Here is a 23,853-nt window from a genome sequence, read left to right on the forward strand (position 1 = left end):
GAGATATAAGTTGGATGTCATCGGCGTAGCAGTGAAATTGAAGGTTGTGGCCAATTATTTTTGCCAAGGAGGAGCATGTAGAGGATGAAGAGGAGGGGGCCAAGCACCGAACCCTGGGGGACACCTTGGGACAGAGGAGCAGTGGAGGAGGTTGCAGTTGTTGATGTTGATAAACTGATGTCTGTCGGTTGAGGTAGGATTTCAGCCAGTAGAGTGCAGTGTCGGTGATGTTGAGTGATGATTCGAGGAGGGACAGCAGGATGGCGTGGTTGATGGTGTCGAATGCTGCGGTGAGGTCGAGGAGGATGAGGATGTTAAGGTTGCCGGAGTCAGAGGAGAGGAGGAGGTCGTTTTAGATGATGCCTAAGGGAATTTAAGGGTGGGACCAGGTGGATATTCTCTCTCTACTATAGAGTGAGACTGTAAGCTGTGTTCTGGGTGCAGAACGTCTCTATGCTCTGAGGATGAATGAAGTAGCTCTGTTCCTAATTTGGGATCAATTTAACTTGTATATAGAGTGCCACAGCCTAAAACCCGGAAGTAAACTCCTTCCGGTTCCTTCGACAAAAAAGCAATGCAATTTCTCCATAGGGTTTAGGAAAATAGCTGGAAATAAGGTCTGTGGTTGAGACACATTTAAGAGACGGATCACGTTTTGTTCAGCCGGATAATCTCCACATGTCTATCCTACTTTCATCATTTTATAATCATAAATCTAGTCGCCAGAAGCAAAATGCTAACGTTATGCTATGAACTACAGCAGGGTCGCTGCTTCAACGTCACGCCAACTTAAGATCCATATTCAACACACAGATTCAAATGGTTCAAGTTGAAGTGTTTGTTTGAACAGTCTGCAGGAGACAGGGACTTGCTTTCAAGCAGAACAGACTTAGAGGAGTGTTTACGTGTTCGGCGTAATGACGTACAACGGCCTGGACAACTTCTGTAGTCCTGTTCAGCCACTTGTTAACAACCATCGTTTTTCAGACACGTCAACTCTTCAGAAATCACCAGCGGGGTCCACTTGCTGATGGATTTAATGTTCGTAGAACAAAACGTGATCCGTCTCTTTCAATGCGTCTCAACCACAGACCTTATTTCCAGATATTCTCCAAACCCTATGGAGAAATCTCATTGCTTTTTGTCGAAGGAACCGGAAGTGGTGAAATGCAAACTCACTTCCGGGTTTTAGGACTCGTCACTGCGACACTCCATTGACTTTCTTTATTACTTTATTAAATATAACAAAAGACAAACTTTGTCCATGAATCAGTTTCTCTTAAGAATTTCCTCCAGAAACACAGATTGTGTGAGTCGGAAATTAAAACTCCCAGCAATGGACGGGGAGGAAATGATTGTGTACGTGATGTTCACCTCTAGCAGCATGGGCCCCAGGGCACTCTTTCTCCACCAGACCCTGACTACTGGAGGAGATGGTCGCTCTTCTGCACCTCATCATCTGGAGACAGAAGGGCTGCTTTCTCTGTCAGGGGGAAGGAAACACACGTTAGGAAACTGAATACACAGACATGGAAACTTCCTGTAATATCACTACTTACTTACACCCCCCCCCCCCCCCCCCCACGAAAAAAGCGATTTATAACATGTCGGAGAGTTTAGCAAGTTTAGGAAACAAAATCGAAGTCGATGAGAAGCTGAGGTCGGCTTTAACTGACAAGCTATCAAAATAAGAACATTCATGAGAACCAATATGTTGAACAAATCTTAAATAATTATTAACAAACTAATCAGCACAGCTACAAAAAGTGTCAGTCAACGAAAACAGCAATCTGTTTCGATGATTAGAATAGGGAGGGATGAAACCCTCTTTAATGGTCACACACGCAGAGCACACACAGTGACATGTGTTCTCTGCTTTTAACCCATCCTAGTACCAGGAGTCTAGTCTAGGAGCAGTAGGCAGCTAGTGCACAGCGCCCGGGGAGCAATGGGAGTGTCCGGTGCCTTGCTCAAGGGCACCACGGCAGGAGGTAAACTGGGACCTCTCCAAGTAGCAGTCCACACTCCATATTTAAGTCTGTTCGGGGACTTGAACCGGTGACCCTACGGCTCCCAGTCCAAGCCCCTACTGACTGAGCCACTGCCGGATAATATTACATCAATACCAATTTTATTTCAGTACAATTCACCAGTTTCTCAAAAAGTGTGTGAATAGGGCGCATGGACTTGTGAGCAATCAATAATTAAACCTCACATTAGGCATAACGTTTATTTATTAAAAAACAGTTCAATCCTCTGAGAATCAATAAGGAAGTGTTTTATATTTTGGCTATTTCAAAAAGAGATATACTTTCAAAACATGAATTTTAGAAAATCAGATGTGAGATTTGAATCAGATATTGTCTCTAGTGGAGGTGAGAAGTGTTTACTCGTAAAAAAACCTTCTCTTTAATATTATATTTTCCTATTTAAATGAATATAACGTCATTAATATACACTTTTATTACAAGTGTACGTGTGGTGTGTATCTGGGTGTCTGGTCCTCCACCCCAGCGCACGCCGCTCATCAGCTGGATTTGGTCCACGGTGCTCTGAGGATGTGGCACTTGTCGGGCTTGGCGCTGAGGCTGGCAATGTCGCTCATGTTTAGACGACAGCAGCTCCGCCCAGCTCCTCGATTTTAGCGACACTCCAACTCCCGCCTCCGCTTCTCACGCTGCGGAGATAACAACACACACACACACACCACACACACACACACAACACACCACACACACACCACACACACACACACACACACACACACACACACACACACACACACACACACACACACACACACACACACACACACACACACAACACACACCCACACACACACACACACTACACACACCACACACACACACACACACACACACACACACCACACACACACACACACACACACACACACACACACACACACACACACACACACACACGTGAGCTTCACACACGCAATGCGTTGCATAGTGACATCAATATATGTAACACTATTGGCTAGCTCTCCAACACATTGTGCTTGATATACTAAGAGGCTAATCTCTAAGTGGTTGACCAATCACAACAGAGCCGGCCAGCTAACCAATCAGAGCTGACTGGACTCTGGTTTCAGACAGAGGGTGAAAAGAGGTGCTGCAGCACAGACAGTATGAGAAAAATAAAGAGCTTTTTGAACATTAAAGCATGGAGACATGTAGAGACACTACATACTGATATACGCCTGAACATCAGCAGGAGAGGACTCTTTAAAGTAGAGACACTACATACTGATATACGTCCTGAACATCAGCAGGAGAGGACTCTTTAAAGTAGAGACACTACATACTGATATACACCTGAACATCAGCAGGAGAGGACTCTTTAAAGTAGAGACACTACATACTGATATACACCTGAACATCAGCAGGAGAGGACTCTTAAAGTAGAGACACCACATACTGATTATACACCTGAACATCAGCAGGAGAGGACTCTTTAAAGCAGAGACACTACATACTGATATACACCTGAACATCAGCAGGAGAGGACTCTTTAAAGTAGAGACACTACATACTGATATACACCTGAACATCAGCAGGAGAGGACTCTTTAAAGTAGAGACACTACATACTGATATACACCTGAACATCAGCAGGAGAGGACTCTTTAAAGTAGAGACACTACATACTGATATACACCTGAACATCAGCAGGAGAGGAACTCTTTAAAGTAGAGACACCACATACTGATATACACCTGAACATCAGCAGGAGAGGACTCTTTAAAGTAGAGACACTACATACTGATATACACCTGAACATCAGCAGGAGAGGACTCTTTAAAGCAGAGACACTACATACTGATATACACCTGAACATCAGCAGGAGAGGACTCTTTAAAGCAGAGACACTACATACTGATATACACCTGAACATCAGCAGGAGAGGACTCTTTAAAGTAGAGACACTACATACTGATATACACCTGAACATCAGCAGGAAAGGACTCTTTAAAGTAGAGACACTACATGCTGATATACACCTGAACATCAGCAGGAGAGGACTCTTTAAAGTAGAGACACTACATACTGATATACACCTGAACATCAGCAGGAGAGGACTCTTTAAAGTAGAGACACTACATACTGATATACACCTGAACATCAGCAGGAGAGGACTCTTTAAAGTAGAGACACTACGTACTGATATACACCTGAACATCAGCAGGAGAGGACTCTTTAAAGTAGAGACACTACGTACTGATATGAAGCTGAAAATGAGCAGAATAGGGCCCCTTTAACTTTAAGTTCTTTAACGTCAACCAAAATAAATCAAAGATTAAACATTTGAACATCTGATCACAACAGTTTGTTACTTTTTTCAAACAACAGGTAGTTTAAATCACCAGAGTTGGAAACTTTAACATTACAATGTGCTGAAAAAGTGCGGTGGTTTTTCAGCCAGCTGCCTGTTATGTGTTTCTGAAATATGTAAACAAGAGACAGAACATAAAGAAATCTGCAGTTGATTTTAGTCAGACTCCTTCTTACGAGAAGTCTTTCAGAGTCCGAGCTACAGTAAGGTATGTGGTAAACATGAGAAACAGGAATGTGTGTATGGGAGTGTGTGTGTGTGTGTGTGTGTGTGTGTGTGTGTGTGTGTGTGGTGTGTGTGTGTGTGTGTGTGTGTGTGTGTGTGCGACGACAACAGCAAAAGTAGGTCAGTGCATTGGTCGGCCAGAACACACAGGCTTGTGAATGCGCAGGTCTGAAGCTGTGTGTGTTTGCTGCAGAAATGCTAGCTGGACTGTTACATCTCTCACACACACACACACACACACACACACACACACACACACACACACACACACACAACGAGCGGGATCTGATACTCTGATACTTGTTGTTTTGTAGCTTGTGCCTGGTTGTGTAACGCTGGTAATATAACGCTCCACACAGAACAGAAACACATGTAGGTACCTTTCCCCCGACGTGTCGCATGGCGAGCCCTTCCTCTTGCGTGACTCTGACGCGGCAGGGTCCAGGGGGTTTTCCCCGACTGCACTCATTTTCAGCTTTAACTGACCTGTAGAGGAGGAACACGTGGAAATGAGAGGAAAGGTCAATAACAGAAGGAGTGCACCATAAAAAACACACTTTCTTTAATGTTATCAGGTAGTTGTGTAGCTTTTACTAAAACCTGCAAACACTCGTGCTAAGTGGCAACTAGAGCCAACAAACTCCAGTAATATAAAGTTATTAATATCTGGATATCTTGGTTTGCACACACAATTAGCTTTTACTGACGTACATACGATTATAATATTTGTAATACATTTTAGGAACACATGGCAAAGAGAGGAAAGGTCAATAACAGAAAGTGTGCACCGTAAACAGGACAGGACAGGTTCTCAAGCTTTTTTCTATAATGTTCCCCCTTTGAAAAACAAATTCAGCCAAGTACCCCCTGATCAGCGCAAAAACTATTTGTTAGGGAAAATGCCTATATAAAGAGGGACAGCACAGTGCTGCACCATCAGTCTGATTCATTAAAACAGCAACATTGTAACTGAGAAACACTTAAATGCTACATTTCAAATGTTTACAATCCATCACTAAATTCATGGCAAACCAATTTTAACATCATGCAATAACACTGAGACGACATTAGTTGCATTGAACTTATCTTTTTAATAAGTTGTACAATTTAGTGAAACATGGGCTTGTGCTTCACTGAGGATCTTTGTTATTCTGACAGGAAGGCAACTGCAGTTATTACACAAACCCACACTGCTCAAACTTTGTAACTTTTCCTAAAATTGGTAGATTTATTTATTTAGGGGCGTTTATTTATTTTGAAGAGAAAAAAAGATATGAGCATTTTATGAGCATGGGATTTTGACCCCTCATATAAACATATGCATAATGCTATACTTTGCGGCCACACGCCGTTGCCAAGCAACGCTTATGGTTTAGGTCCTTTGATAAGCAGGCAGGCATATAATTAACTAGAACTAGCTAGATCTGATAGATTTGGACATACACGCAAGAGAGAGATCAGATCAGCTGCTGCTGACGGACCGTTGAGTGGAGCAGAATACTAAGAGTTAGACCTAACACACTTAGCTAGTTTATCTACTCTGGAACTAGCTAAACTAGTTATAAATATGTGTATTCTTTACTGTCGGGTCACTTATTACAGGTTCAGCGAGCTGCACGAGACTGACCGGCTGTCAGGAGAGGGGGAGGAAAAGAGAGCACCCTATTTATTTTCCCATGTTATTATCCAGAATTTCTGTAAACCTTTGAATAAAGTAGTTCATCTGCTATTAGTAGTTTAAATGCATTACTTATGTTTTTTTTTTCATTAAGATAAAATAAATCTCACGTACCCCCTGCAGTACTCCAACGTACCCCTAGGGGTCCGCGTACCCCCTGCAGTACTCCAACGTACCCCTAGGGATCCGCGTACTCCCATTTGAGAACCACTGCCTTAAATGATAGGGTTTGGTTTACACAAACAATTATGCAACAGCTTTCACTGATATACATACAATTATAATCATTGTAATACATTTTATTGTCCGGCACAATGCCTGTGGTGAGGATGACCACATTCACACCTCCAAAAAGGCGTGATAAACTGTTGATTCCAAGGAAAATTATATATTTTGAAATGTGAAAATAGATGAACAAAGACACTTTAGTATTGTATAACTGCAGCAACAAAGAAGCATCGACATAACTAAGAAAAAGGGAAAATTAGTCAAGTAAGATATTATGAAAATGTGTTTTTTTAGGCTTTTAGTGGCCGTTTAAATAAATGAAAAACGTATTTTTTGGAGAAGTACACTAATAACATAATCATTCCTGCAGTACTCATAACCAGTTTGCATTTATACTCTTTTGTGTACAATTTATGATCTATATATTTGTAAAATACATCAATGCATCACTCCTCCCTAAGTTAGCAGAAAAAACATTGTCAAAGAAAGTTAGCATTAAAATGAATATGACATGTTTAATAAATCACAAGTAAAGTGGAATTTGTATTCATGTCAAACCACAGTATTTACTTAACATTACAATAATGTAAATGTATTTATATATGCATAACATTTAAATTAAATTTGGTATGTGGTAGGGATGCTCCGATCAGGGTTTTTGGGGCCGATCACCGGAATCGGCCGATACCGATCACAGGGTGGGTGGGGCTATGGGGATCTTCCATTTAAAGTGTTGTTTTGTGAATTGAGTAGCGGAGTTTCCGTTAGCCGGTAATTACTGGACTATGACGGTAATACATGCTGATGTTTAAAACTCAGTTAATGGGGCTCATTTTTATATTGCTTCAGTTTATAATCGTAACGGATCGAAAAGTTCAGATACATTTTTCAATAAATGATTCCACAAACAACAACATTATTACATTCAAACAAACTACTTATAGTAGGCTAGATGAAGTACATTATTCAAAAGTTACATTAACTTTGGATAATAACAACGGAGAAACAATAATCTCTCTCTCTCTCCCTCTCTCCTGACAGCCCGTCAGTATCTCACGCAGCTCACTGATCCAGTAATGAGTGACCCGACAGTGAAGAATAAACCATTTATAACTAGTTTAATTTCAGAGGTAGATAAAATAGCTAAGTGTGTTAGGTCTAACTCTTAGTGTGTTGCTCCGCTTACCGGTCCGTCACAGCGGGTGGAGCTGCAGGATTTCTGCTTCACACGTTGCATACCGCTATTTTATTGTCTTTTTCGGACACCATAAAATACTGCCAGACCGGTGAAGCCATCTTGGCGAGCTTGTTGTGCCGAGCACAGAGAAAAGTGTCCTGTGTTATACCACGTCATCTGATCGGCTCTCCTGATCGGCCTTTATAGAGAGCACCGATCGAACTATTAAGAGTGAATATCGGCCGATAATGATCGGCGGCCGATGGATCGGAGCATCCCTATTTGGATGCACAGTCAGCAACAACCCTTCTGTTGGTGCTGAATTAACCCTAGAGGTTTATTGAAGGGTGTGGATTGTAGTATTTTATCAAAGCTTCCCTAATATTTTGTATCTTTCCTCCTAATAGACCCGTGCCAGTTATTTATCTTCAAAGACAGCGTGCACCTTTCCTCTTTGTCACTCTCACTGCAATGGGAGGGAAACCATGGAAACAGGAAATGCTGCAACATTTGATGAAGCACACCAGCGATTCATTAAGCCCTAATATTAAAAACCCTTTAAATGGCATCACAAATTGAATTTAGGAGCATCTTACTAAGATGCCAGATGCACACGGAAAGCAGCGAAAAGCAATGTCATGTTTTACAAACTGTAGAGGCTGACAGGTGTTATAACTAACCTGTTTTTGACTAAATTAAATTACTAAATGAATTTTAGGTAGATTAATAACCTGAAATATGTATTCTGTTGAACTGTACACATCAGGATGGTCTTGAGTCTCTTAAAAGGTCACCTCAAGGTTCAAGGTTCTTTATTGTCAAACTAACATAGCTACAGAGTAATTATGTCGTTGAAAATCTTAGGTCACAGGCTTCTCCAACAATGCAACACTATAATACAGATAAGCAGACAATATTAAAACAATATTAAAGCATATTATATTAAAAGTAATACAAAAAGAAAAATAGTTTAAAAAAAAAAGTGAGATAAAAGAAAAGGAAATAAAAGTGGAATAGTGCAATACGAGTCTACATACAAGTTATTGGAATGATATATTAGATAATAGGTAAATAATGACTAAGTAGCAGATGAATGTTATGAAATAGTTTCAGCAGTTCAGGTGTTTAACAGTCTTATTGCCTGCGGGATGAAGCTGTCTCTGAATCTGGTTGTTCTTGTCCGGATGCTGCGGTACCGCCTGCCAGACGGCAGCAGACTGAACAGTTTGTGGCTGGGGTGATGGGGGTCTTTTATAATCCTGAGGGATTTCTTCCTGAGCCGCTGGGAGTAAAGGTCCTCCATGGATGGCAGCTCCGTCCCTTACGATTGAGGGCGGTGCAGCTGCCGTACCAGGTCGTGATGCAGCCAATCAGGATACTCTCTATGGTGCACCTGACTGACTGACCTATTATGCAAAATCCACTTGTTTATGTCTCTTCTACATCAACATGTGTCCCCTCTTCTTCATGTCTCTTCTACATCAACATGTGTCCCCTCTTCTCCATGTCTCTTCTACATCAACAAGTGTCCCCTCTTCTTCATGTCTCTTCTACATCAACATGTGTCCCCTCTTCTTCATGTCTCTTCTACATCAACATGTGTCCCCTCTTCTTCATGTCTCTTCTACATCATGTGTCCCCTCTTCCTCATGTTTCTTCTACATCAACATGTGTCCCCTCTTCTTCATGTCTCCTCTACATCAACATGTGTCCCCTCTTCTTCATGTCTCTTCTACATCAACATGTGTCCCCTCTTCTTCATGTCTCTTCTACATCAACATGTGTCCCCTCTTCTTCACGTCTCTTCTACATCAACATGTGTCCCCTCTTCTTCACGTCTCTTCTACATCAACATGTGTCCCCTCTTCTTCATGTCTCTTCTACATCAACATGTGTCCCCTCTTCTTCATGTCTCTTCTACATCAACATGTGTCTCCTCTTCTTCATGTCTCTTCTACATCAACATGTGTCCCCTCTTCTTCATGTCTCTTCTACATCAACATGTGTCCCCTCTTCTTCACGTCTCTTCTACATCAACACGTGTCCCCTCTTCTTCATGTCTCTTCTACAACAACACGTGTCCCCTCTTCTTCACGTCTCTTCTACATCAACACGTGTCCCCTCTTCTTCATGTCTCTCTACATCAACACGTGTCCCCTCTTCTTCTTGTCTCTTATACATCACCATGTGCCCCCTCTTCTTCATGTCTCTTCTACATCAACACGGGTCCCCTCTTCTTCACGTCTCTTCTACATCAACACGTGTCCCCTTTCTTCATGTCTCTTCTACATCAACATGTGTCCCCTCTTCTTCATGTCTCTTCTACATCAACATGTGTCCCTCTCTTCTTCATGTTCTCTTCTACATCAACATGTGTCCCTCTTCTTCATGTCTCTCTACATCACTATGTGTCCCCTCTTCTTCATGTCTCTTCTACATCAACATGTGTCCCCTTTCTTCTCACGTCTCTTCTACATCAACATGTTGTCCCCTCTTTCTTCACGTCTCTTCTACATCAACATGTGTCCCCCTCTTCTTCATGTCTCCTTCTACATCAACATGTGTCTCCTCTTCTTCATGTCCTCTTCTACATCAACATGTGTCCCCTCATTCTTCATGTCTCTTCTACCATCAACATGTGTCCCCTCTTCTTCACGTCTCTTCTACATCAACACGTGTCCCCTCTTCTTCATGTCTCTTCTACAACAACACGTGTCCCCTCTTCTTCACGTCTCTTCTACATCAACACGTGTCCCCTCTTCTTCATGTCTCTTCTACATCAACACGTGTCCCCTCTTCTTCATGTCTCTTCTACATCAACATGTGTCCCCTCTTCTTCATGTCTCTTCTACATCAACATGTGTCCCCTCTTCTTCATGTCTCTTCTACATCAACACGTGTCCCCTCTTCTTCACGTCTCTTCTACATCAACACGTGTCCCCTCTTCTTCACGTCTCTCTACATCAACACGTGTCCCCTCTTCTTCATGTCTCTTCTACATCAACATGTGTCCCCTCTTCTTCATGTCTCTTCTACATCAACATGTGTCCCCTCTTCTTCATGTCTCTTCTACAGTCAACCATGTTGTCCCCTCTTCTTCATGTCTACTTCTACATCACTATGTGTCCCCTCTTCTTCATGTCTCTTCTACATCAACATGTGTCCCCTCCTTCTTCATGTCTCTTCTACATCAACATGTGTTACCCCTCTTCTTCATGTCTCTTCTACATCAACATTGTGTCCCCTCTTCTTCATGTCTCTTCTACATCAAACATGTGTCCCCCTCCTTCTTCATGTCTCTTCTACATCAAACATGTGTCCCCTCTTCTTCATGTCTCTTCTACATCAACATGTTGTCCCCTCTTCTTCATGTCTCTTCTACATCAACATGTGTCCCCTCTTCTTCATGTCTCTTCTACATCAACATGTGTCCCCCTCTTCTTCATGTCTCTTCTACATCAACATGTGTCCCCTCTTCTTCATGTCTCTTTCTACATCAACATGTGTCCCCTCTTTCTTCACGTCTCCTTCTACATCAACATGTGTCTCCTCTTCTTCATGTCTCTTCTACAACAACATGTGTCCCCTCTTCTTCATGTCTCTTCTACATCAACATGTGTTCCCTCTTCTTCACGTCTCTTCTACATCAACATGTGTCTCCTCTTCTTCATGTCTCTTCTACAACAACATGTGTCCCCTCTTCTTCATGTCTCTTCTACATCAACATGTGTCCCCTCTTCTTCACGTCTCTTCTACATCAACATGTGTCTCCTCTTCTTCATGTCTCTTCTACAACAACATGTGTCCCCTCTTCTTCATGTCTCTTCTTCATCAACATGTGTCCCCTCTTCTTCATGTCTCTTCTTCATCAACATGTGTCTCCTCTTCTTCATGTCTCTTCTACAACAACATGTGTCCCCTCTTCTCCATGTCTCTTCTACATCAACATGTGTCCCCTCTTCTTCATGTCTCTTCTACATCACTATGTGTCCCCTCTTCCTCATGTCTCTTCTACATCAACATGTGTCCCCTCTTCCTCATGTCTCTTCTACATCAACATGTGTCCCCTCTTCTTCATGTTTCCTCTACATCAACATGTGTCCCCTCTTCTTCATGTCTCTTCTACATCAACATGTGTCCCCACTTCTTCATGTTTCCTCTACATCAACATGTGTCCCCTCTTCTTCATGTCTCTTCTACATCAACATGTGTCCCCTCTTCTTCATGTCTCTTCTACATCAACATGTGTCCCCTCTTCTTCATGTCTCCTCTACATCAACATGTGTCCCCTCTTCTTCATGTCTCTTCTACATCAACATGTGTCCCCTCTTCTTCATGTCTCTTCTACATCAACATGTGTCCCCTCTTCTTCATGTCTCTTCTACATCAACATGTGTCCCCTCTTCTTCATGTCTCTTCTACATCAACATGTGTCCCCTCTGTGGAAAGAGACTATGACTTTATGATGTCATAACGATGTCTTGTCTTGTGTAACCATTAGCCAATCAGCAACCAAGGTAACCCCCCCCACCTTATCACCTGAATCTCCTCCTAGAGCACCATTGAGTTCTTTGTAACCAAATCTCTCTCAGAGGGGCGTGGGGAGGGGCTCCTTATTTTCATCTAAAGTAACAGACAGAGAATCAGCACTTTGGAAACAGGGCTGAAACAGAGGGGATTATGGGTAATGCTGCAATGATCCGAGACAAACACTTCAGAGACATGTTCTGTATATATCTGAGAGCTGTGATATATTGATGAAAAACAGTATCATAGGGGAACTTTAAAGCACTTTAAATGCTTTGGTAACTTAATCTATAAATCAATGACATGCAAACAAACTAGAGCCACACAAAGCGTTTTATATCCACTGATAAAAAAAGCACAAAAACAAGCAGTCATTGTGGGCGTGTTGGGCCGCTGCTCGCAGGACGCTAATCCTTCCTGACGAGCCGTGTTTACATTTCGCTCAAATAACCCCCTCTCTCCTCCTCCGCCCTCCTTATGCAGCTAACTCGCAGCTCAGGGAGAAATCAGAGCCCTGCTGAGCTTCAGTCTGCAATGTTCAAAACAACAGATAAAGCCAGAAATCTAGGTGTAGTCATGGACTCTGACCTGAGTTTCAACAGTCACATTAAAACTGTTACTAAATCAGCCTACTATCACCTAAAGAATATATCTAGGATTAAAAGACTAATGTCACAGCAGGATTTGGAAAAACTTGTCCATGCTTTTATCTTCAGTAGACTCGACTACTGCAATGGTGTCTTCACAGGTCTCACTAAAAAATCTATTCGGAAGCTGCAGCTGATTCAGAACGCCGCTGCTCGAGTCCTCACTAACACTAAGAAAGTGGATCACATCACTCCTGTTCTGAAGTCTTTACACTGGCTTCCTGTGTGTCAAAGAATAGATTTCAAAATACTGCTGCTGGTTTATAAAGCACTGAATGGTTTAGGCCCAAAATACATTTCTGACCTCCTGCTAAATTATGAACCATCCAGATCTCTCAGGTCTTCAGGGACTGGTCAGCTTTCTGTCCCCAGAGTCAGAACTAAACATGGAGAAGCAGCGTTCAGTTATTATGCTCCAAATATCTGGAACAAACTCCCAGAAACCTGCAGGTCCGCTGCAACTCTGACTACTTTTAAATCCAGACTAAAGACTTTTCTTTTTGTCGCTGCTTTTAATTGAAACTGAGCCGTTGTGTTCATCAGTAAAGTGGAACTTCTGTGTGAACTATTCACATCTTAAACTGCACTGTAACTTTTTATTCATGTACTTTTTCTTTTATTATCTTTTACTGTTTTGAAATGCCTTTGGCTGAATGTCTTTCATTTTTGTAAAGCACCTTGTATTGCAAGGTGCTATATAAATAAACTTGCCTTGCCTTGCTACAAACTAATGGAAACACAAATTAGCCTGGTGTCTGTGTGCTGAGTTCAGCTTGTGCTAGAGTTAGCAGCTGAAACTGTGAGTACGTCAAATTATTACAGAAATCAGAACAAGCTATTAGTGAGAGCCATTTTCATTTAGTTATTATGGTCTGAATGTTAGGCTTAATAATAACGTACGGATTTAGATTCAAACGACCCAACTTAATTAATCAGGTATTTTTGTTATGAAATGTGCGTCAGTATCACATGCAAGGATAAATGCCTATATATGGTAGGTTAATAGGACACAGCTGATGGTGGTGAGACGGGGAAGCGCAAACATCTTTTGAACGTGTTCTTTTTGTGACTTCTAACTTTTATTTACTATGAAGCGAATAAATGTGTCCTCCTGTTTCTATGCCGTCTGGACCAATGAATTAATGACTTATTTGTCAAATGTTCTTGTCATTAGTAAATTTATTTATTTGCTATGTTCAAGGGAAATTACTTATTTCCCTGAAATGTGTGAGCATATGATTCAAGATTCAAAGGCTTTATTGTTATAAGCACAATAGCTACAGTGTAGTTGTTGGCAATGAAAATCTGAAATCTCAGGCTCCTCTAACAATGCAGCATACAATCAGATAAGATGGAGGGTATTTAATTCCACTTTACATTGTTAACTTAGTGTACTCTTACATCTATAAAAGGCATTTACCTTATATTAATACCAAATAAGGCCTTACTCTTAGATTTAAAGGTCCCCTATTATACTGTTTTTCATCAATATATGATAGGTCTCAGATATATATAGAACATGTCTCTGATTGGCTCCAAACACCAAACAGATCATTGCAGCATTACCCATAATCCCCTCTGTTTCAGCCCTGTTTCCAAAGTGCTGATTTTCTGTCTGTTACTTTAGATGAAAATAAGAATTGGTGTGATGTGCTCATACTTGCGTGTTCCTGTAAGCAGCTGAGCCGCAGCGTTTTGTACCAGCTGCAGGCGTGCCAGCGAGGTCTGGTTTAGGCCGGCATAAAGTGTATTACAATAATCTAGACGCGTAGAAACAAAGGCATGAATTACACGCTCAAAGTCTAAAAAGGATCAAACCGGTTACATTTTGGACAGAAGCCTCAGGTGTTAAAAACTGGACTCAACCACAGAGTTTATCTGTTTATCTAATTTAAAAGCACTGTCGATTTTGACGCCCAGATTTGTGACCATGGGTTTTGCATACGGTTGTAGGGAACATCACCATTTGGTCCAAATACAATGACCTGCGTTTTGCTCTCATTTATATTTAAAAAGTTTAGCGCATAAAGGTGGTAGGAGACGCCATGTTTTCTAAAAATTAGTCCAAGGGAGAGAAGGTATAAAGAAAAGAAAATGGGCCCCAAAATAGAACCTTGGGGAACTCCACAGGATAGGGGGGCAGAAGAAGATGCAAAGTCACCAAGTCTAACAGAGAAAGATCTCTGGGACAAATAGGACCTGAACCACTCTAAGGCAGTGCCCCTGATACCCACACAGTGCTCTAGACGAGAGATAAGGATGGAGTGGTCAATCGCATCAAAGGCAGCTGTGAGGTCTAAAGCCCCTTATGGCACATTTCCACTGCAGCGGGGTAGCCCCGTTTAAGCGTCCTCGCTCAGGCCTCGAGCTGCCTCGCTGGCCGTCGTGCATTTCCATTACAGTTTAGGACCTGGGGTAGCAACGCAGTGTAGGCGTGGCGATCGGCTTCACATTTCGAGTTGTGCCGTCGAGCTCCCGCTGGATTTTATCATCCCCAATGAGATGTAGGAACGTCGTCACCTCCTCGGTCGACCACGGTGTGCTTTTCTTTGACGTTGCCATTTTTGTAGCTCCTCCGTTTACAAAAATGCTGTGTATAAAAATGTTTCAAGCTTGCTTCTAGATATATATGCGACGCTAGGGATGATCTCGCGCCCGATCTTGTGACGATTCTCTCTGACCAATCAGCAGTCGAGAGTGTTGACGTCACTAGTTCAGCCCTGGCTTGATAGAACCACGATTTTATGGAGCCGGAAAAAGAGGGAAAAAGTACCCGCTAGCCGGCGCTAGGCTATATGGAAAGGCCACCAAAAACTGGCCTGGCCGCTTGAGGACGGTTAAAGATGCTTAAACGGGGCTACCCGCTGCAGTGGAAATGCGCCATTACACACCAAACTGACACCAAATAACACGTCCCGACGGAACGTCGCCTCACGTCTCCTGCGTCTTGGCCATGTTTCGCACTGGAACACACCGCAAAGACTTCAACTCTACAGCGAGAAGCTCACGGGGCTTTCCCGAACCTGCGTCGAGAGCTGGAGTTAAATGAAATCTCAGATTTGCCTTCTTAATAGTTTGTTTGGGTCCCTCACTTCCGTTTCGCTTCTCATGCACTGATTCGCTAAGCTGAACAGCCAATCAGAGTGATTTTCGGGCCTTTTACAGGGACGGAAGGTGTCGGCACGGCCGAAAAGACACGACGGTGCAGACACACCAATCTGAGTAGGGCGACAGGACGCTCATCGACGGCCAGACATCGGCTTGGTGTGTAAGAACCTTAAGAGTACAGTTAGTAAAGACTAGTGGAAGTAAATAAAATACTGCACTAATCATATATTTAAAATGTAGACTGTAAAACAGTATTTTAAGAGGTGCTTTGCAGAGTTTCCTGGACTCGCGTTAATAAAATCCTACTGTCCTTGTCTTTTTCATATCTTTGAAAGATAGATTTACGACATTTTAATACCAAATAAGGCCTTACTCTTAGATTCAATGTATTTATTGCCTTTTCTGACTTTTTGAGGATACATGGGAACCCTGGCTCAGTAATTTTTGTAATTATTTGTACAGCTATAAAGTAAATATGACAGCAGTTGTCAACATAGAAAAGAGGCTGTAAGTTTCCAGGATGACCTTGCCATCATAACGCTGCTCATTTATCATGTTGACGAGTCTTAAGCATGCCCGTGTACCTCTGTCAACACAGGAACAGTTTATTGATGGAAAAGAGAATAACACACAGTGCTTATTTTTCATGATGTACCAGGAAATACCGTATATTTTATTTATAAATCTAAACTCATGCACATGCTCTCGCTGCGGCTTCATGCTGTGAAAACATGCCTAACAATGATCCTATACGCAGTGAAGAAACACTGGATTAAGTACGCTCGATCAACTCGTTAGCCGAGCACCACAAGCCTTTCAACAGCCGTCATTATATTTCTGGGATTTTCTGTTACCCTCTATTGTGATTATGCTTCATTAAAAACACTTCCTCCCACCTGGAGAGCATTTACCATCGAGGCATTACACTTGGTCATACTTCCTTCCAATTATGCTGTATTAGAAATTAAGAACATACATGATGGGGTGAACTAAGCTGAGTAATAGCAGGAGTCCTGCAGTACAATGAGTCACAATATAGCAACTGATGCTAATAATGTGAACAATCTGCAGCTCTCTCTCATGTATCTCATCAAACATTGATTAAAGAGGACCTGTTCTGCTCATTTCCTGGTTCATATCAGTATGTAGTGTCTCTACTTTAAAGAGTCCTCTCCTGCTGATGTTCAGGTGTATATCAGTATGTAGTGTCTCTACTTTAAAGAGTCCTCTCCTGCTGATGTTCAGGTGTATATCAGTATGTAGTGTCTCTACTTTAAAGAGTCCTCTCCTGCTGATGTTCAGGTGTATATCAGTATGTAGTGTCTCTACTTTAAAGAGTCCTCTCCTGCTGATGTTCAGGTGTATATCAGTATGTAGTCTCTACTTTAAAGAGTCCTCTCCTGCTGATGTTCAGGTGTATATCAGTATGTAGTGTCTCTACTTTAAAGAGTCCTCTCCTGCTGATGTTCAGGTGTATATCAGTATGTAGTGTCTCTACTTTAAAGAGTCCTCTCCTGCTGATGTTCAGGTGTATATCAGTATGTAGTCTCTACTTTAAAGAGTCCTCTCCTGCTGATGTTCAGGTGTGTATCAGTATGTAGTGTCTCTACTTTAAAGAGTCCTCTCCTGCTGATGTTCAGGTGTATATCAGTGTGTAGTGTCTCTACTTTAAAGAGTCATCTCTCAAATTGTCGGTCTAGCAAGCAACATTCCGGAGCTAAGAGGCGGCGCCGCTTACGTCTCTCTTACGTCGAGGCGGGGGCAGGGGCATGGGCGGGATCAAACTCCTGAAGACCGCAAAGAAGTCTTGAATTTCGCATGTGATGTTTGTAAAGTTCCAAGTAAAGTCGATCCATGCCTTCCATTTCGTAAGAGCATAACCAAAGCGAACAGCGCTTCAATACAATCGGCCATTGTTGTTGTTGTCGATGTGAGGGATTTCCGCGCGGTTTGGCTTTTATGAAGCAGGCACGTAAACGGTTACGTCATGACGCAAACGATGAGGCAATGACGCAGTACCACCCCGACTGTGTGGTGTGAACAAAGTTGAACCAGAAAAGCTCTAGCACGGAGCTAGAATGGAAAAAGCGCTGATGTGAAAGCTGCATGATTGGTTAGCTGGCCGGCTCTGTTGTGATTGGTCAACCTCTTAGAGATGTCCCGCCCCTTAGCCTATCACGTACAATGTGTTGGAGTGCTAGCCAATAGAAATGTGAGTGTTACAAAGTCAAAATAATTACAATTTCAAATCGAGCACCCCTAACGTCTTGTGAAAGTGAAATGTGACTTATAAGCCTCAAACACATCTCCACACATGGGCATACAAATATTCCACACACCTGTAGACCAGGCCAGCATCGTGTTTCTTACTTTCACTATTTTTCCAGGGCTCCACACATACAGTCAAACTCACATGTCCACACACTATAGCCGCATAAACACAACACACATAAACAAACAAAACAACTAATCTCATTAAATTAACAATCGGATGTAAGTATGGAAGTAAGAACAAAAATATCCTTTACATCATTACGCCTGTAATTAGCGAATCCCTCAAGAATTAATAACACATTTCTATTACAAATAAATAGCCCCCCCCCCTTCTACCTACTCTATGTGATGTACGGTGGAGGACCGAGCCTTCATTCTCCAAAGAGGAAGCCAAATTCCTCCAGTGGCTTTCCATAACAACCGCCTGGCATCCAAATATCTTTGTCTTTTTTCTTTTCTCCGCCCCTCGGTTTTTCTCATTCCACACGCTATACTGATACACACACACGTGCACACACCCTTAATGTATGGCTTGCGGGGGGTGGGAGGGGAGTGAGGAAGAGACCACCAGGTAGAGAGAAGGGAGGAGGATTACCAGGAAAGGGAGGAAATGGGGGAAGAAAGGCGAGACTGACATAACGTTGATTATCATACATTGTAATGTGAGCTACCTATTCTATATACACACTTTCACTACCTTCCATTTTCTTTATTTAGAAGATACATTATTTCAGTCTGGAGATACTGCGATGAATGTAGAATATTAACTGGTCCAATTCCCAGAGTTCATACATTGGTACCGATGGAAAACTAAAGGGTAGAAATTCTAGGGATTGGTCGTGTTTTTTTAATATTCTTTATTAGACATTTAATTACAATATATATTAATTAAATGACATTTGTTTATCAATCAGTTGCAAGATGTGTTTGAACATGTGTTTTATCGGCATTGAAAAAAAACAAAAACATCAAGATACAATATTGGTTATTCTTTCCAGTCATAACAAATTATATTATATTTTTTAATAGAATTTTCATGACTTTCTCAGTATTGAATGTGTCTATGTTTTCAAAATGTATGATATATATTTATTTTGGACTCATTTTCACAAAAAAAAAACAACAACATCATTTTTTATTAATGTCTTTGTTGCATCCTTCTGTGAAATAAGATGAATACATTTTATTTACAGAAATGCAGCAGTGTTGATGCTGTCTCACCCCGTTTAATACATACATGTATATTAATGCTGTACTTGCATTAGTGTTTAATGTCAACAAAGGCAAAACAACAATTAATTGTCCACACATGATCCCCACACTGCTCGTGCACACAGCCCTGCCCCCCCCCCCCGCTCTCTGAGTTGGTACGGCCCATCAGAAGCTGCTCAGTCACTGCTGCTGAGGCCCTCCCTCTTTATATAGGACAGCACCAACACAATGTATACGGCTTCAGAGCACTCTCAGACTAGTCGATTATATTTATATGTGTTATGTGAACACATTTTTTAAATATGAAAAAGTAACATGTATGATAAGAGCAAATTATTATTATTGTTCGTGTTGAAGCAGCATGCACGTCCTGCTGAGGACATTGCTCTTATTGTGTCAGCATGATGCATCCACATAAAGTCAAATTTAGGATCAGTTTTATCCTAATTAAATTCTTAAGAATTACACAAATATTGTCATATTAATTCAACTTGCATAACTTTGGTCAATTAATGTTTCTCAACAAATCTTAAAATCAGTAAAATTCTTTAATGAAATATTGTCAATGAAGTTTCTTATCACATTAATAGCGGGTCATTTGCAAGAAGGCCTCCATACAATATCAGAAACATCTCACAACCTTCAGTTTTAAACAGATTTAACTTGCTTTGTTTTAGAGACTGCTGCAATAATTCTCTCTCTATAAATTGTGAGTTTTCTGCATTCATAAATGATCCGAACCAAATGAATCTCATTGCATTTACAGAGGGCTTGCTGAGACGTAACTGGGTTTGTTTTGAGTTTCTGTGTAAAAACAGGGTTTACAATAAAGTTAAAATGCACAGTTATTAATTATTTAACTGCTCTTGTATTGTTTCTTGGCATATTAGGACACCAGAAATGAGTTACATTTTCCACTTCTGTGTATTACAAAAAATTCCCCTACTGCTAAAACATACAATTGAAACCATGAGATTACTGTGTGTTTTCAAATGTTATTTGATGGACACACACACTGCTGTATGGACAGAAAGGTTAATCTCTAATACTCTCTAATTCTAATCTGGTAAACTACAATAACAAACAAACCAAACAAACCAATTAACCTTAATTAAATAACCACCTAATCCACCAGGGAACATTGTGAAAGCACATCTTATGCAAGAAACCTCAACGCTCTCACGACAACAGCATTTCAAACAGCTGTTAGTCACTTTAATGGTTTTACATCTGCATCACCTCAACGTGTCTTGTATGTTAATATTATGTTAATATTTAGAGCTGACTAATTCTTAAAGGGGACCTATCGTGCAAAATGCACTTTGTGATGTCTTTTATACATAAACATGTGTCCCCGGTGTGTCGGGGAACTCACGCAGCGTCAGAAAATAAAACCCTCTCTCTTTTCCTCCGTACCCAAATCTCTAAAAACGGGGAACAACGGAGCTGATCCAGATTTGCGTCCGATATGACGTAATATCTGAAATGTGGACCCACGGCCCAATCAGAAACGTTGCTATCAGAAACAATGCCCGACTGTTTTGGACGTAATATGGGCGGTGTTCACATTAGCATCGCTAACACTCAGAGCTAACCTGTACTGGAGAGCATGTGTGTGAAGAAGCAGGAAGTAAAAAGGAACTCACCTTGTGGCAGAGTCCTGCACGGGTCTGATTTTCAAGACCCGCTCCCGTCCCGCACCCGCGACGTGCAATACAGAACCCGCCCCGCTACCCGCACATATTGCCAATTAGTTCCGCAACCCGACCCGACACGTCGGCACAAGATCCGCAACCCGACCCGAACCCGCATAGCCTATGAGCAGTGAAAACGTGCAATTATTAACACACGCAGTTGCATATTTGTCTCAAAAAGCGTGGGATGTTGGTTATTTCCTCCATCTAGGAACCAAAAGCCTTCCAGACGTTGGATTTCGCTCTTGAGGAAGTGTTATTGAAAATGCTGTATTCTCCGCTAGAGAGCTCCACCTCAGCCATTTTGAATGTGGCGCGCTCAGCAGCAGATTGATGCGCTGCAGAGGTTATGATTATGCGCGGTCCCGCGGGGGAGAGGTCTGAGGATTTAAACATTAAACTAAATTATTATTATTTTAATATATTTATTATGCAATACCCGCGACCCGACCATCTTTGTTTTACCCAGAACCGAACCCGGAAAAAAGCATTTGAAAAAATACCACCCGCGGGTACCCGACCCGATACAGGACTCTGCCTTCTGGTATAACCGGCAAGAGAGAAAGCCTTTGAGCTCCAAACTGTTTCAGAGAGAATCCTTGATAATCCATGATATAGCGTTTCATCACGGCAGTATTTAGTTTAGACAGTAGCTGCCGGGTCCCGCATGAGCTCAGACCCCTCCTTTATTAAACCTTTATTCCCAAATCAGCACTTTAGAAACAGCAAGTGAAATAGAGGGATATGAGGCATGGCTAGAATGGGTGATCTGTTTGGTATTTTGAGCAAAACACTTCATAGACATGTTTTTTATATATCTGAGACCTATGCTATTGCCTAAAAATAGCATGATAGGTGACCTTTAAGTTTGCACGGAATAGCACTGACAAAGAGACAACCAACAACAACACTCTTCAATATCAGTGAATCTGTTATTTTTTGTGATTAATGCATACAAAAGGAAAAAATACCACCACAGTTAGAGCTACAAACCAACTGTAGAATTATTGATTAATATACTGATTAACTATTCGATTAATTGACCATTTGTTCGATACAATGTCAGGAATACAATGAAAAACGACAACTGCAATTCCCACATTCACATCTTCAAATTGTACAATAAATAAAAACCTATAGGACATTTTTCTAAATCATAAGACAAAGACCAGCAGCATGTTCAGAGACTGAAATGCAAAAATTAGGCATTTGTAAACTACTGCGAAGATTAAACATTAGGAAAATAACTGCAATGTCCAAATGTGTCCCCACCGACTCATAAAGCTGGCAATGTCCTTGATCTCATATTCTCAAGGAACTGCACTACTTCTAACCTCTCTGTAAACCCGCTCCACACATCCGATCACTTCTTCATTTCATTCTCTCTATCCCTTTCCAAACATAACAAACTAATCTCTTCTCACCCTGCACTTGTCCGCCGTAACCTTCGCTCCCTCTCCCTCTCCCCCTCTACCTTTGCCTCGTCGGTGCTCTCAGCCCTCCCTTCCTCTGATTCGTTCCATCTCCTGCCTCCAAACTCTGCTGCAGAAACTCTCCTCTCTACTCTCTCATCCACTCTGGACTCGCTCTGTCCTCTCACATCTCGGCAGGCTCGTCAGTCCCCTCCTGCTCCCTGGCTAAATGATGCACTGCGTGCTAATAGAACCGTCCTTAGGGCAGCAGAGCGGAAACGGTGGAAATCCAAACACCGTGACGACCTCCTAACCTATCAGGCTCTCCTCTCCTCTTTCTCTGCTTCGATCTCTCAGGCAAAAATCACTTTCTTTCAAGATAAGATCCAATCTTCCTATTCCAATCCTAAAAAACTATTTTCCATCTTCTCCACCCTCTTGGACCCTCCAAAAGCCCCTCCCCCCTCCTCACTTCTGTCAAGCGACTTTGTTACCCACTTTGAAAAAAAGGCTGATGATATTCGCTCTTCTTTTTCTGACTCACCTTTACTCACCGCTGGGTCACCAGACCTTCCTTCCACCAACACACTTACCTCCTTTTCCCCTCTCTCTCCAAGTGAGGTTCTTACCCTCATTACCTCTGCCTGCCCTACCACCTGTCCTCTGGACCCTATCCCTTCAAACCTCCTTCAGACTATCGCTCCTGATATTCTACCGTTTCTCACCCACTTCATCAACACTTCTCTAACTTCTGGTCACTTTCCAAACAGTCTCAAGGAGGCAAGAGTAAACCCTCTCCTAAAGAAACCTACTCTCAACCCGTCTGATGTTATAAACTACAGGCCTGTCTCTCTCCTCCCGTTCCTGTCTAAATCACTTGAACGCGCTGTCTTTAAACAACTCTCCTGTTATCTCAATCAGAACAACCTTCTGGATCCGCACCAGTCTGGTTTCAAGGCAGGTCACTCCACAGAAACTGCTCTCATTGCTGTCACGGAGGAACTGCACACTGCCAAAACTGCATCCCTCTCCTCTGTCATCATCCTGTTGGACCTGTCTGCTGCATTCGACACGGTGAATCATCAGATCCTCCTTCACACTCTCCAAAAACATGGAGTTTCAGGCTCTGCACTTTCCCTCCTCACCTCATACCTGAAAGACCGTACCTACAGGGTGACTTGGAGAGGGTCTGAGTCCGACCCTTGTCAATTAACTACAGGGGTCCCTCAGGGCTCTGTTCTTGTTCGGATCAGTCATTAGCCCGCATGGTTTTTCTTACCACTGCTACGCCGACGACACCCAATTAATTCTGT

General features: G+C 42.0%; 1 protein-coding gene across 1 annotated transcript in view; it reads right to left on the minus strand.

The window, feature by feature from the left end:
- Nucleotides 1-21,110, minus strand: part of ncoa1 (nuclear receptor coactivator 1) — a 70,362-nt gene extending 49,252 nt beyond the window's left edge. The window contains 2 exon segments of the mRNA XM_034221822.1: nucleotides 4,964-5,069; nucleotides 21,081-21,110. Of these exon segments, the coding sequence (XP_034077713.1) occupies nucleotides 4,964-5,052 (89 nt within the window). The 5' untranslated portion in view covers nucleotides 5,053-5,069; nucleotides 21,081-21,110.
- Nucleotides 21,111-23,853: the final 2,743 nt, after the last annotated feature.

This window comes from Gymnodraco acuticeps, unplaced genomic scaffold (genome assembly GCF_902827175.1).
Source record: "Gymnodraco acuticeps unplaced genomic scaffold, fGymAcu1.1, whole genome shotgun sequence".
In the NCBI taxonomy this organism is placed as follows: domain Eukaryota; kingdom Metazoa; phylum Chordata; class Actinopteri; order Perciformes; family Bathydraconidae; genus Gymnodraco; species Gymnodraco acuticeps.